The sequence below is a fragment of the Anomaloglossus baeobatrachus genome, chromosome 1, assembly GCF_048569485.1.
Source record: "Anomaloglossus baeobatrachus isolate aAnoBae1 chromosome 1, aAnoBae1.hap1, whole genome shotgun sequence".
Classification (NCBI taxonomy): Eukaryota; Metazoa; Chordata; class Amphibia; order Anura; family Aromobatidae; genus Anomaloglossus; species Anomaloglossus baeobatrachus.
The window spans coordinates 484,538,660-484,551,407 of record NC_134353.1 but is presented as its reverse complement, the minus strand read 5'-3'; the positions used below and the strand labels follow the sequence as shown (position 1 = coordinate 484,551,407).

At 43.7% G+C, this 12,748-nt stretch overlaps 1 protein-coding gene across 19 annotated transcripts; it reads left to right on the top strand.

Annotated features, from left to right (window-relative positions):
* The first annotated feature begins 3,358 nt into the window (after nucleotides 1-3,358).
* LOC142243364 (uncharacterized) lies at nucleotides 3,359-11,062 on the top strand. Of its 19 annotated transcripts, none has more exons than XR_012724357.1 (6): nucleotides 3,359-5,180; nucleotides 5,452-6,418; nucleotides 8,869-8,942; nucleotides 9,571-9,626; nucleotides 9,728-9,792; nucleotides 9,893-10,907. XR_012724357.1 is itself a non-coding variant. In XM_075315278.1 (6 exons), exons 5-6 carry the CDS (start codon nucleotides 5,699-5,701, stop codon nucleotides 8,881-8,883), a joined length of 735 nt encoding a protein of 244 aa, XP_075171393.1. In that variant the 5' UTR covers nucleotides 3,359-3,450; nucleotides 4,079-4,134; nucleotides 4,236-4,300; nucleotides 4,401-5,180; nucleotides 5,452-5,698; the 3' UTR covers nucleotides 8,884-10,915. The 19 variants fall into 19 exon arrangements, 10 of the variants coding, with proteins under 10 accessions (XP_075171393.1, XP_075171383.1, XP_075171349.1 ...); XM_075315278.1 differs by having other exon boundaries at nucleotides 3,359-3,450; nucleotides 4,079-4,134; nucleotides 4,236-4,300; nucleotides 4,401-5,180; nucleotides 8,869-10,915; XR_012724356.1 differs by having other exon boundaries at nucleotides 9,728-10,910.
* The last annotated feature ends 1,686 nt before the right edge of the window (nucleotides 11,063-12,748 follow it).

Below are 12,748 nucleotides of genomic sequence, written 5' to 3'. Positions count from 1 at the left end.
GCAAGTTGTTAACCCCTCCATGGGCAGGGATGGTGGCTCTGGGACCTGTTGGGGTTTTGGTGCAGGGAGATGGGCGACCGCAGGGTGCTGGTGTACTCACTATGAAGGAAACACAGGAGTCTCTGGAAAACCAAGGTGATGGTGGTCGGTGCCCGCAGCCGGCTGCGTTCTGGTTCCCCCACCCGGCTGGTGGTCTCTGTCTCTCTCCTGCACCTTTTTAGAATGGTGGACTGCCTGTGCCTGCAACTTCAGGAGTCTGTTCCCGGCTGGATGTGGCCTAAGGAGACCTTGCCCGCAGACGCTGGCCTGTGGGATCTCTGAGCCTTGGCGGTGGCCTTTTATCCCCCTCGGTGGGCTGTTGTCTTCTATTAGGGACTTTGGGTGGGATAGGACCTCTAGTCCTGGCCTCAATTGGTTAATTAACCAGTTCCAGTAGCTTCTGGACTTGGCTTCAGGGTCCGAGTACCCCCCTGTGTGCTTCGGTTTCCAAGTCGGTTCTCCGGGTCGGTACTGGCGGGCTACAACCCTGTCCTGGTCCACCTCGGTTCCACTGAGCCATCTTCCCGGCTCCTGCAGACGGAGACCGCCGTCTGCCTCCTAGCCAATGGCACCAGGGCTCCTACCCTGGCGCCGTTCAATTTGGGGTATTCGCCTCTGCTGGAGCTGCACACAGCTCCAGCCCACACTCCTCTCAAACTTGAACTCTAAGACTCTTCTCCTCGACTACTTGATTTAACAGCACGGGCTGTCTAGACTCCTTGGTGGGCATCTTCCAACTGCCTGGGTCCGCCCCCTGGGGTATCTGTCTAGCCCTGAGGGGGGGTGACTGGGGTTTAAAGGTCGAAGTAAGAGAATATGTCTGGCTCACTGTGTATAAACTAGGTGCCCAGAAAAAATAAGTCAATCAAATGGATAATAATTCTGGCACACTAACCTAGTGTACAATATTTCATCCTACAATTTGTCTGTTACTGAGTCTCAGGTATTACAAAAAGGTCTCTCATTCTGCCCTACTCCATCTCTTGATCCATTTGTGTTGAATCAGGAAATGAGGAGATTTTTCAGGTCCCTTCGGTTGAAGGCCCATTTTAGCACCGTTGAACACACACATCCTGACCCAGGTACTTCTCAAGCGGATTCTGATGACATGTTTCGACTGAAACAGCTGGATCTTAGTATTCCCAGCTCTTTCAGTCCACCCAAATCCTATCATCCGATAGAAACGTATGTTACTCTAGTTTCCAGAGATATTGACCAAACACTAAAATCAATTAATGATGGGTATTTCAAAATTAAACATAACCTTACCATTGAAGAGAGTCGTGCCATACAGGATCTTAAGAATAATCCCACAATTGTCATCAAGCCGGCAGACAAGGGAGGGGCCATCGTGATACTTGATAAGAAATATTATGTTAATGAAATTCTGGGTCAACTTGGGGACACTGACACTTATTCACCAATTCAGCGAGATCCCACTTCCCGCATACAGGGACTCATTAAGGGTGTAGTGGATGCTTATCTCATCAATAATACCATTGACCAAGGTCTAGCTGATTTTCTTATCAAACTTCACCCAGTAATACCGGTGTTTTACACATTACCCAAAATTCATAAAAACATGAATCAACCCCCTGGACGCCCAATTGTGGCCTCAACGGAGTCTATTTTATCTCCACTTGCCATTACTGTTGAGAAAATCCTTACTCCCCTTGTACCCAGAATCAAGTCATATCTGAGAGACACGTCTGACTTTCTATCACACTTGCAGTCCATCGGACCATTACCACCTAACTGTATCTTAGTCTCCTTTGATGTTAATAGCCTCTACACCAGTATCCAGCATCAAGACGGTGTACAGGCTGTTGAGTGGTTTCTCACCATACACAGTACTCATTCTTCTTTACAGAATAAATTCTGCCTGGATCTGCTCCAACTGGTCTTGGAGAATAATTTCTTTCTTTTCCAAGATCAATTCTATCTACAGAAACGGGGTACTGCCATGGGCTCGAATTTAGCACCCCCTTATGCTAATATTTTCATGGAACATTTCGAGGAGACTTATGTTTACCAACATAACCTGTGGTTGCAACACTCTGTGAGTTGGAAAAGGTATATAGATGACATATTCATGATTTGGCGGGGTGACCTTTCCTCTCTATTGCTTTTCTACACTGACATGAATTCCTTTAAGCAAGGCCTTTCCTTTACAATTCATCATGACACCCACAGAATTAATTTTCTGGACACTATGGTCATATTATCAGAGGGTTCCCTCAGCACTGATTTGTTCGTTAAACCAACCGATCGCAACAGTCTGTTACATTACAGTAGTTGCCATCCCCGTCACACGAAACAAGGACTCCCCATCTCTCAGCACAGAAGAGTTGAGCGGATAGTGTCTGATCCAGTACAACGAGGTATCAGAGCCAGGGAGATGAGTGAGAAGTTCCTCCAAAGAGGATACCCCGGTGAGATTGCGGACAAGAAATCTTCCCATAGACCCATTAGGGATAAAATGGCTCCTCGCATCGCATGCGTGAATACATATCATCCTTTTTCTCCCCTAATCAGGGGCATCATTTGTAGGCATTGGCCACTCCTAGGTAAATCCTACCCTGAAGTTAGGGAATTTGATTCATTCCCTTTATTTTGCAATAAGAGACCCCGCAACCTCCGGGATAACTTTGTCAGGGCCGACATCGGTTCCGATAAATCCTCATTGAAACAAACCTTTCTTGGTACCCCCAGGAAAGGAAATTTTCCCTGTCATCACTGTGTTCAGTGTAATAACCTCACCAAAGGGGATACTTTTACTCATCCTCTGTCGGGCCGCATCTTCCCTATACGTGGATTTTTCACTTGTGAATCCTCCTTTGTGGTTTACTTGATCAAATGCCCTTGCGGTCTCGGGTATGTTGGAGAGACAACCCAGCATATCCGGGACCGCATCAGTAAACATAAATCCACTATACGATGCAAACAGGTCCTTTTACCCATCCCATTCCACTTCATCACATATGGCCACACCATCGCTCAGCTCAAGTATCAGGTACTTGAACATGTCCCTCCTCCCAGAAGAGGTGGTAACCGTATACGCACCCTTAAGGAGAGGGAGTCATTTTGGATTTTTACCTTGAATACTCTAGAACCGAAGGGGCTTAATAGGGAACATGATATGTGTTTATGATACTATTCTTATAATGTCTCAATCATGGCGGTCTCTCTTTGTGGTTGTTCCTAAGGTGATTGTACAAGGACTGTAAAACAAGGACTGTAAAACACCAGTATAAGGACTTGGTCATGATATAACTTCTATATATATATTTATATATATAAACCTTGTCTCTAACCCCTTTTTCTCTTTTGTTTATAGGCACCCTCCACCTGACCCCTCACCTATTGGCACTGGCATCGGGTTCCCTCAGTAGAATCACCATTCTCACCTGTGTAAGAATGTCACCAGGCACTTTGATATAATCATAACCTGTTTCCTCATTTGTTGCTATCCCTGACCTGTGCTCCGTGCCCGGCTCGTGCGTTGTGCAAATAGCCAGGCATGACGCACGGGCGGCGCGCGATCCACAGGCCAGCCTATCTAACACTCCTGACACTGTCTGTAAGCTCCACACACTGACTTATGTACTGGGCCCCCTCACACGTTGTGCAAATAACTAAGCGCGACGTGTGGGCGGCACTCAGTCCGTGGGTCAGTTCACTCCCATCCTACACATACTCAATTACACGCCCCTTGCTCTCCGCCCACCGCCCTGTCCTGCCGCTCGCCGTCTGCGCGTGCGCGGTGCTGATGCCGGCACTGCGCATGCGCGGTGCTGATGCCGGCACTGCGCATGCGCCGCGTGCGTTCCACGGACGCACACTGCGTTCCACTACCAGGAAGTGGGGTAGTGGACGCTCGCCCCCCTTTTCATATAAATAAGCCCCAGCGACGCAGCCAGTCGCACTTAACCAGGGGCCTATACCCTATACCACCACCACAAGGTATGTGTCAGCCTCCTTTACACCACCTCACACAAGTCGGGCCATCACTGAATATGCCCTTCATTTCTCTCACCAGAATCCTGCACCCCACTGCCTGATAGTTTGCCTGCTTTGCCCTGTTTATCTCACCAGGTATGTTCTCTGTTGGTATTATACCAATGGGTTCTCCCTTTTATTGCACTTGATTCCTGATTGAGTGGTTTCTAAAAGGTTTTCTCATTTTGGTCTCACAGGGACATAGGTATCCCCCTGCTTATGACAACAGCTCTTTATGGCTCACGCCTTGGTTACTTTAAAGGTAGTATGTACTTTTAGCTCAATACATCCCTGAATTAATGTACCTTATACTGGTGTTACTTACCTGTGTATGATTCTCTTTTTACATATGCCACCTTCAGTTTTTGCTTGTCTTGGAGGTAACTGAGAACCAGTCAGTGAGGGAATCTTAATGTGCTGCCATCAGTCATTACTCTGTGTTCCAGGTATTATGTCTAGTTTCAATACTTGCTTGTACATTGTCTCCCCTGACATGCTATTTTGATGTACATGCATGAGGTGTTTACATCTATGTTGGTCTCTTTTTGGACACATCTCCATACTGTCTTCAGCTCTAATTTTCGGTTGCCTTTCACCAACGCTTTGGGGTATAGACACGTATAAATGTATTTCGCATAGAGGTTACATGTCCTTGTATGTATCTCCTTTTTGTACATGTTATTTCCAGCATATACATACCTTGGAGGTAACTGAGAACCATTCAGTGAGAGAATTTCATTTTCCACTACCATCATTTGGTACTATTCCAGGTAATATACCTACCACACATATGCTACAGGTTCCTGCATGCCACCTCCTTGATTAGAATGCTCACTATTCTATACATCTGAGTAATGCTTATCCATGTTTAATCCCCATGTAGAAACAACTATAATCACAGATTGCCTCCAGTTTTGTTTTGTTCGTTACCACAGGCCAACACAAAAGGTATATACGGCCTTGTCTACCTACTCATTGTATGTCAAATATGGAAAAGAGTGCGTTTTGATATGTTCTAGTCATGTGGAGTGTCACATATCATTTATTCTCCTTATAGACATAGGATCGGAACCTTCTGATCACTCATACCTAATGGTGATGACCAGTCTCTATTGAATTCATATCCTCCCATTACGATATAGGTGGGTTTATGCTTGCTGTACTCTTATCACTTACTTCATGCGCTTTTTAGTCCAACAGGTTATACATATGTTGCAATGATTGTATCACACACTACCAGGAATCATGTGTTATACAAAATGTTTTGTTGGTTCTTGGCATCAGTCAATGTATGATGCTTATTGTGAAAGAATTTTCTTCATTTTTTACATACCTTCGTTTGTATCTTTTTGTATTTTTTTTTTTTTTTGTAATATCATGTAATGATGTACTTCTTATGATTTTCTTTGGTAGATAATTCTATCCTTGATAAAGACCAAAACGGTCGAAACGTCGGATGAATTGATCTTGTTTTTGCACTAATAAAACTGATTCCACAATCAAGCAAAATTTCTTCATGCTCGTTTTTTAGTGTGCCAGAATTATTATCCATTTGATTGACTTATTTTTTCTGGGCACCTAGTTTATACACAGTGAGCCAGACATATTCTCTTACTTCGGACTATTTTTATCTGAGCTCCAGTGTTGACCTATACCACAGATGTCTTTCAATACTTTCTCTTATAACACAGATGAAGTCAGCAGCATATTGTCTAAAGTCTCTATACCTAACACTTTTTTATCGGTTCCCACGGAAGAGGTTCGTTCCAGAGACTATGAGAAGGAACTGAGAAGGCACACCGCACTCGAATTACATCTGGCCACGTTGGCTGAATACCACCGTGTTCAGCGCATCCCCAGAGGACTGCGGGTGTCACTGAAACCGACTCTTTTTTCCGATAAACCAAATTTTTGTACCAAATTCGAGAGCATCATCAATAAGTGCTCTATGGACCTTATAATTCTGACCATTGAATTCTTACAAGCAGAAATTGAAGATCTTGGTAAGAACATTACCTGCATTGAACAGCAACTCCAAAATACTGTTCCCAGCACGGAGTGGGACAGGATTCACACCAAAACTAAGGACAACATAGCTGAATTCAGAAAGATCCTGCAAGACCGGAAGAGACAGAAGTTTCTCAGAGATCAGGAGGATTACTCCAAAAATCGGGTCTATCGGTGGCAGTATTGTGAGGATACCCCGAGACGACCTGCCTTCCACAATCGTTACTCATCATCTTCAGGGTCCGATACAGACCAGTACTCCTCCCGACAACCCCATTTTTTAGCCCAACGTTCCGGTCCAAGAGGAAAACGAGGCGCAGTAAGAGGGGCCGTGGGATCCACGTCAACATACCGTGTACAAACACGGTCACAGGTACTAACCTAGTGTACAATATTTCATCCTACAATTTGTCTGTTACTGAGTCTCAGGTATTACAAAAAGGTCTCTCATTCTGCCCTACTCCATCTCTTGATCCATTTGTGTTGAATCAGGAAATGAGGAGATTTTTCAGGTCCCTTCGGTTGAAGGCCCATTTTAGCACCGTTGAACACACACATCCTGACCCAGGTACTTCTCAAGCGGATTCTGATGACATGTTTCGACTGAAACAGCTGGATCTTAGTATTCCCAGCTCTTTCAGTCCACCCAAATCCTATCATCCGATAGAAACGTATGTTACTCTAGTTTCCAGAGATATTGACCAAACACTAAAATCAATTAATGATGGGTATTTCAAAATTAAACATAACCTTACCATTGAAGAGAGTCGTGCCATACAGGATCTTAAGAATAATCCCACAATTGTCATCAAGCCGGCAGACAAGGGAGGGGCCATCGTGATACTTGATAAGAAATATTATGTTAATGAAATTCTGGGTCAACTTGGGGACACTGACACTTATTCACCAATTCAGCGAGATCCCACTTCCCGCATACAGGGACTCATTAAGGGTGTAGTGGATGCTTATCTCATCAATAATACCATTGACCAAGGTCTAGCTGATTTTCTTATCAAACTTCACCCAGTAATACCGGTGTTTTACACATTACCCAAAATTCATAAAAACATGAATCAACCCCCTGGACGCCCAATTGTGGCCTCAACGGAGTCTATTTTATCTCCACTTGCCATTACTGTTGAGAAAATCCTTACTCCCCTTGTACCCAGAATCAAGTCATATCTGAGAGACACGTCTGACTTTCTATCACACTTGCAGTCCATCGGACCATTACCACCTAACTGTATCTTAGTCTCCTTTGATGTTAATAGCCTCTACACCAGTATCCAGCATCAAGACGGTGTACAGGCTGTTGAGTGGTTTCTCACCATACACAGTACTCATTCTTCTTTACAGAATAAATTCTGCCTGGATCTGCTCCAACTGGTCTTGGAGAATAATTTCTTTCTTTTCCAAGATCAATTCTATCTACAGAAACGGGGTACTGCCATGGGCTCGAATTTAGCACCCCCTTATGCTAATATTTTCATGGAACATTTCGAGGAGACTTATGTTTACCAACATAACCTGTGGTTGCAACACTCTGTGAGTTGGAAAAGGTATATAGATGACATATTCATGATTTGGCGGGGTGACCTTTCCTCTCTATTGCTTTTCTACACTGACATGAATTCCTTTAAGCAAGGCCTTTCCTTTACAATTCATCATGACACCCACAGAATTAATTTTCTGGACACTATGGTCATATTATCAGAGGGTTCCCTCAGCACTGATTTGTTCGTTAAACCAACCGATCGCAACAGTCTGTTACATTACAGTAGTTGCCATCCCCGTCACACGAAACAAGGACTCCCCATCTCTCAGCACAGAAGAGTTGAGCGGATAGTGTCTGATCCAGTACAACGAGGTATCAGAGCCAGGGAGATGAGTGAGAAGTTCCTCCAAAGAGGATACCCCGGTGAGATTGCGGACAAGAAATCTTCCCATAGACCCATTAGGGATAAAATGGCTCCTCGCATCGCATGCGTGAATACATATCATCCTTTTTCTCCCCTAATCAGGGGCATCATTTGTAGGCATTGGCCACTCCTAGGTAAATCCTACCCTGAAGTTAGGGAATTTGATTCATTCCCTTTATTTTGCAATAAGAGACCCCGCAACCTCCGGGATAACTTTGTCAGGGCCGACATCGGTTCCGATAAATCCTCATTGAAACAAACCTTTCTTGGTACCCCCAGGAAAGGAAATTTTCCCTGTCATCACTGTGTTCAGTGTAATAACCTCACCAAAGGGGATACTTTTACTCATCCTCTGTCGGGCCGCATCTTCCCTATACGTGGATTTTTCACTTGTGAATCCTCCTTTGTGGTTTACTTGATCAAATGCCCTTGCGGTCTCGGGTATGTTGGAGAGACAACCCAGCATATCCGGGACCGCATCAGTAAACATAAATCCACTATACGATGCAAACAGGTCCTTTTACCCATCCCATTCCACTTCATCACATATGGCCACACCATCGCTCAGCTCAAGTATCAGGTACTTGAACATGTCCCTCCTCCCAGAAGAGGTGGTAACCGTATACGCACCCTTAAGGAGAGGGAGTCATTTTGGATTTTTACCTTGAATACTCTAGAACCGAAGGGGCTTAATAGGGAACATGATATGTGTTTATGATACTATTCTTATAATGTCTCAATCATGGCGGTCTCTCTTTGTGGTTGTTCCTAAGGTGATTGTACAAGGACTGTAAAACAAGGACTGTAAAACACCAGTATAAGGACTTGGTCATGATATAACTTCTATATATATATTTATATATATAAACCTTGTCTCTAACCCCTTTTTCTCTTTTGTTTATAGGCACCCTCCACCTGACCCCTCACCTATTGGCACTGGCATCGGGTTCCCTCAGTAGAATCACCATTCTCACCTGTGTAAGAATGTCACCAGGCACTTTGATATAATCATAACCTGTTTCCTCATTTGTTGCTATCCCTGACCTGTGCTCCGTGCCCGGCTCGTGCGTTGTGCAAATAGCCAGGCATGACGCACGGGCGGCGCGCGATCCACAGGCCAGCCTATCTAACACTCCTGACACTGTCTGTAAGCTCCACACACTGACTTATGTACTGGGCCCCCTCACACGTTGTGCAAATAACTAAGCGCGACGTGTGGGCGGCACTCAGTCCGTGGGTCAGTTCACTCCCATCCTACACATACTCAATTACACGCCCCTTGCTCTCCGCCCACCGCCCTGTCCTGCCGCTCGCCGTCTGCGCGTGCGCGGTGCTGATGCCGGCACTGCGCATGCGCGGTGCTGATGCCGGCACTGCGCATGCGCCGCGTGCGTTCCACGGACGCACACTGCGTTCCACTACCAGGAAGTGGGGTAGTGGACGCTCGCCCCCCTTTTCATATAAATAAGCCCCAGCGACGCAGCCAGTCGCACTTAACCAGGGGCCTATACCCTATACCACCACCACAAGGTATGTGTCAGCCTCCTTTACACCACCTCACACAAGTCGGGCCATCACTGAATATGCCCTTCATTTCTCTCACCAGAATCCTGCACCCCACTGCCTGATAGTTTGCCTGCTTTGCCCTGTTTATCTCACCAGGTATGTTCTCTGTTGGTATTATACCAATGGGTTCTCCCTTTTATTGCACTTGATTCCTGATTGAGTGGTTTCTAAAAGGTTTTCTCATTTTGGTCTCACAGGGACATAGGTATCCCCCTGCTTATGACAACAGCTCTTTATGGCTCACGCCTTGGTTACTTTAAAGGTAGTATGTACTTTTAGCTCAATACATCCCTGAATTAATGTACCTTATACTGGTGTTACTTACCTGTGTATGATTCTCTTTTTACATATGCCACCTTCAGTTTTTGCTTGTCTTGGAGGTAACTGAGAACCAGTCAGTGAGGGAATCTTAATGTGCTGCCATCAGTCATTACTCTGTGTTCCAGGTATTATGTCTAGTTTCAATACTTGCTTGTACATTGTCTCCCCTGACATGCTATTTTGATGTACATGCATGAGGTGTTTACATCTATGTTGGTCTCTTTTTGGACACATCTCCATACTGTCTTCAGCTCTAATTTTCGGTTGCCTTTCACCAACGCTTTGGGGTATAGACACGTATAAATGTATTTCGCATAGAGGTTACATGTCCTTGTATGTATCTCCTTTTTGTACATGTTATTTCCAGCATATACATACCTTGGAGGTAACTGAGAACCATTCAGTGAGAGAATTTCATTTTCCACTACCATCATTTGGTACTATTCCAGGTAATATACCTACCACACATATGCTACAGGTTCCTGCATGCCACCTCCTTGATTAGAATGCTCACTATTCTATACATCTGAGTAATGCTTATCCATGTTTAATCCCCATGTAGAAACAACTATAATCACAGATTGCCTCCAGTTTTGTTTTGTTCGTTACCACAGGCCAACACAAAAGGTATATACGGCCTTGTCTACCTACTCATTGTATGTCAAATATGGAAAAGAGTGCGTTTTGATATGTTCTAGTCATGTGGAGTGTCACATATCATTTATTCTCCTTATAGACATAGGATCGGAACCTTCTGATCACTCATACCTAATGGTGATGACCAGTCTCTATTGAATTCATATCCTCCCATTACGATATAGGTGGGTTTATGCTTGCTGTACTCTTATCACTTACTTCATGCGCTTTTTAGTCCAACAGGTTATACATATGTTGCAATGATTGTATCACACACTACCAGGAATCATGTGTTATACAAAATGTTTTGTTGGTTCTTGGCATCAGTCAATGTATGATGCTTATTGTGAAAGAATTTTCTTCATTTTTTACATACCTTCGTTTGTATCTTTTTGTATTTTTTTTTTTTTTTGTAATATCATGTAATGATGTACTTCTTATGATTTTCTTTGGTAGATAATTCTATCCTTGATAAAGACCAAAACGGTCGAAACGTCGGATGAATTGATCTTGTTTTTGCACTAATAAAACTGATTCCACAATCAAGCAAAATTTCTTCATGCTCGTTTTTTAGTGTGCCAGAATTATTATCCATTTGGGGTTTAAAGGTCGGCTGCTGTTACCTGTGAGGGAAGGTGTTGTGCAGGGGCCTATTTGTGACTACCTGGCCCGGCCAGGGCGTCACACAACAATAACCAAAAAGGAAGTGCACAAAAGCATAGGGTGAAATACAGGGTTAGGAACATGATAATATAGTTAGTTATACAGTGAAGATGGAGGAAATGAAAGAAACTCAAAAACTATGGAATACCTTGAAACCCCCCATATCCAAAATGTAATAGAATGGAAAGAATGCTGGGAAGGAAGAAAAACAAACTGCAGGGAAAAAGCAATAAAGGTAATTTAGCAAAAGTTTCCTTAACTGAAGAGCAAGTGAGAACACCTGACAAATGTACACCAAAGAAAGAAAAAGAAAGATAAAAGAACCTTCAGCATGTGGTCAGACACTGACCAGGCTGTGGTTCAGCAGAAAAGAAAACTGACCAAGCAGAAAAATATCACCAGGTCGAATCCTGAAACTGAAGCATGACTGGTAGAAAGGGAAAAAAATGTCCCAAAAACTAACTTGGGCTTCGATGATTTCAATTTTCTTTACATTCCAGCATCACCATGATTATCAGTGAAATTACTGTAATTTATTTGGGAGCAACAACTGTAGCAAATTACTCCAGCACAAAATTGTGAAGAATTTTGCCATTGCAAAGGGCAGGACACACAGGGAAAATTTTGAAAGATAGCAAATAAAAATTGTCAATTTTTGTATTATTATTGCATTTTTGGGTTAGATGAAGTTTCTCAGTAACATCACTCTGAGCAGGATTGGGCCCTGCCCCTTGCCCAGTACTGAAAAAGCCAAAAATGTACAAAGGAAAATATGGCACTGCATTACTGCAAAAGAGAGATATTTAGTTTATGTATTGGCCAATGCATGTAAGCCCGGAAACCAACGGCAAGGTATATCTCTGTAATCCGGGAATCTAACTTAAATGCCACTATCTAGGTTAAAAACATCCGTATCTGGGCAAAACGCCACTATTTGGACTACAAACCTCCATGTATGGGCAGCTAGGCTCCTGTTAAAATGGTTATGAACACAGCCAGCTCTTAGGGCGGAGTGCTCAGTCAGAAAAAGACTCACTAGAAATATCAAAAAACTGCCCCGCATATCCAACAAATGTGAACAGGTGTTAACTGAAAAAACATAGTAACTATAAATGCATACAGTCACACACTGAAAAAGCCAAAAATGTACAAGGGAAAATATGGCACTGCATTACTGCAAAAGAGAGATATTCAGTTTATGTATTGGCCAATGCATGTAAGCCCGGAAACCAACGGCAAGGTATATCTCTGTAATCCGGGAACCTAACTTAAATACCACTATCTAGGTTAAAAACATCCGTATCTGGGCAAAATTCCACTATTTGGACTACAAACCTCCATGTATGGGCAGCTAGGCTCCTGCTAAAATTGAGTCAGCACTCCGCCCTAAGACTTGGCTGTGTTCATAACCATTTTAGCAGGAGCCTAGCTGCCCATACATGGAGGTTTGTAGTCCAAATAGTGGCATTTTGCCCAGATACAGATTTTTTTTAACCTAGATAGTGGCATTTAAGTTAGGTTCCCGGATTACAGAGATATACCTTGCCGTTGGTTTCCGGGTTTACATGCATTGGCCAATACATAAACTAAATATCTCT

Excerpts from the sequence above, each read along its gene's own strand:
- LOC142243364 (XM_075315278.1), top strand. The coding sequence starts at position 5,699 with ATGTCTTTCAATACTTTCTCTTATAACACAGATGAAGTCAGCAGCATA.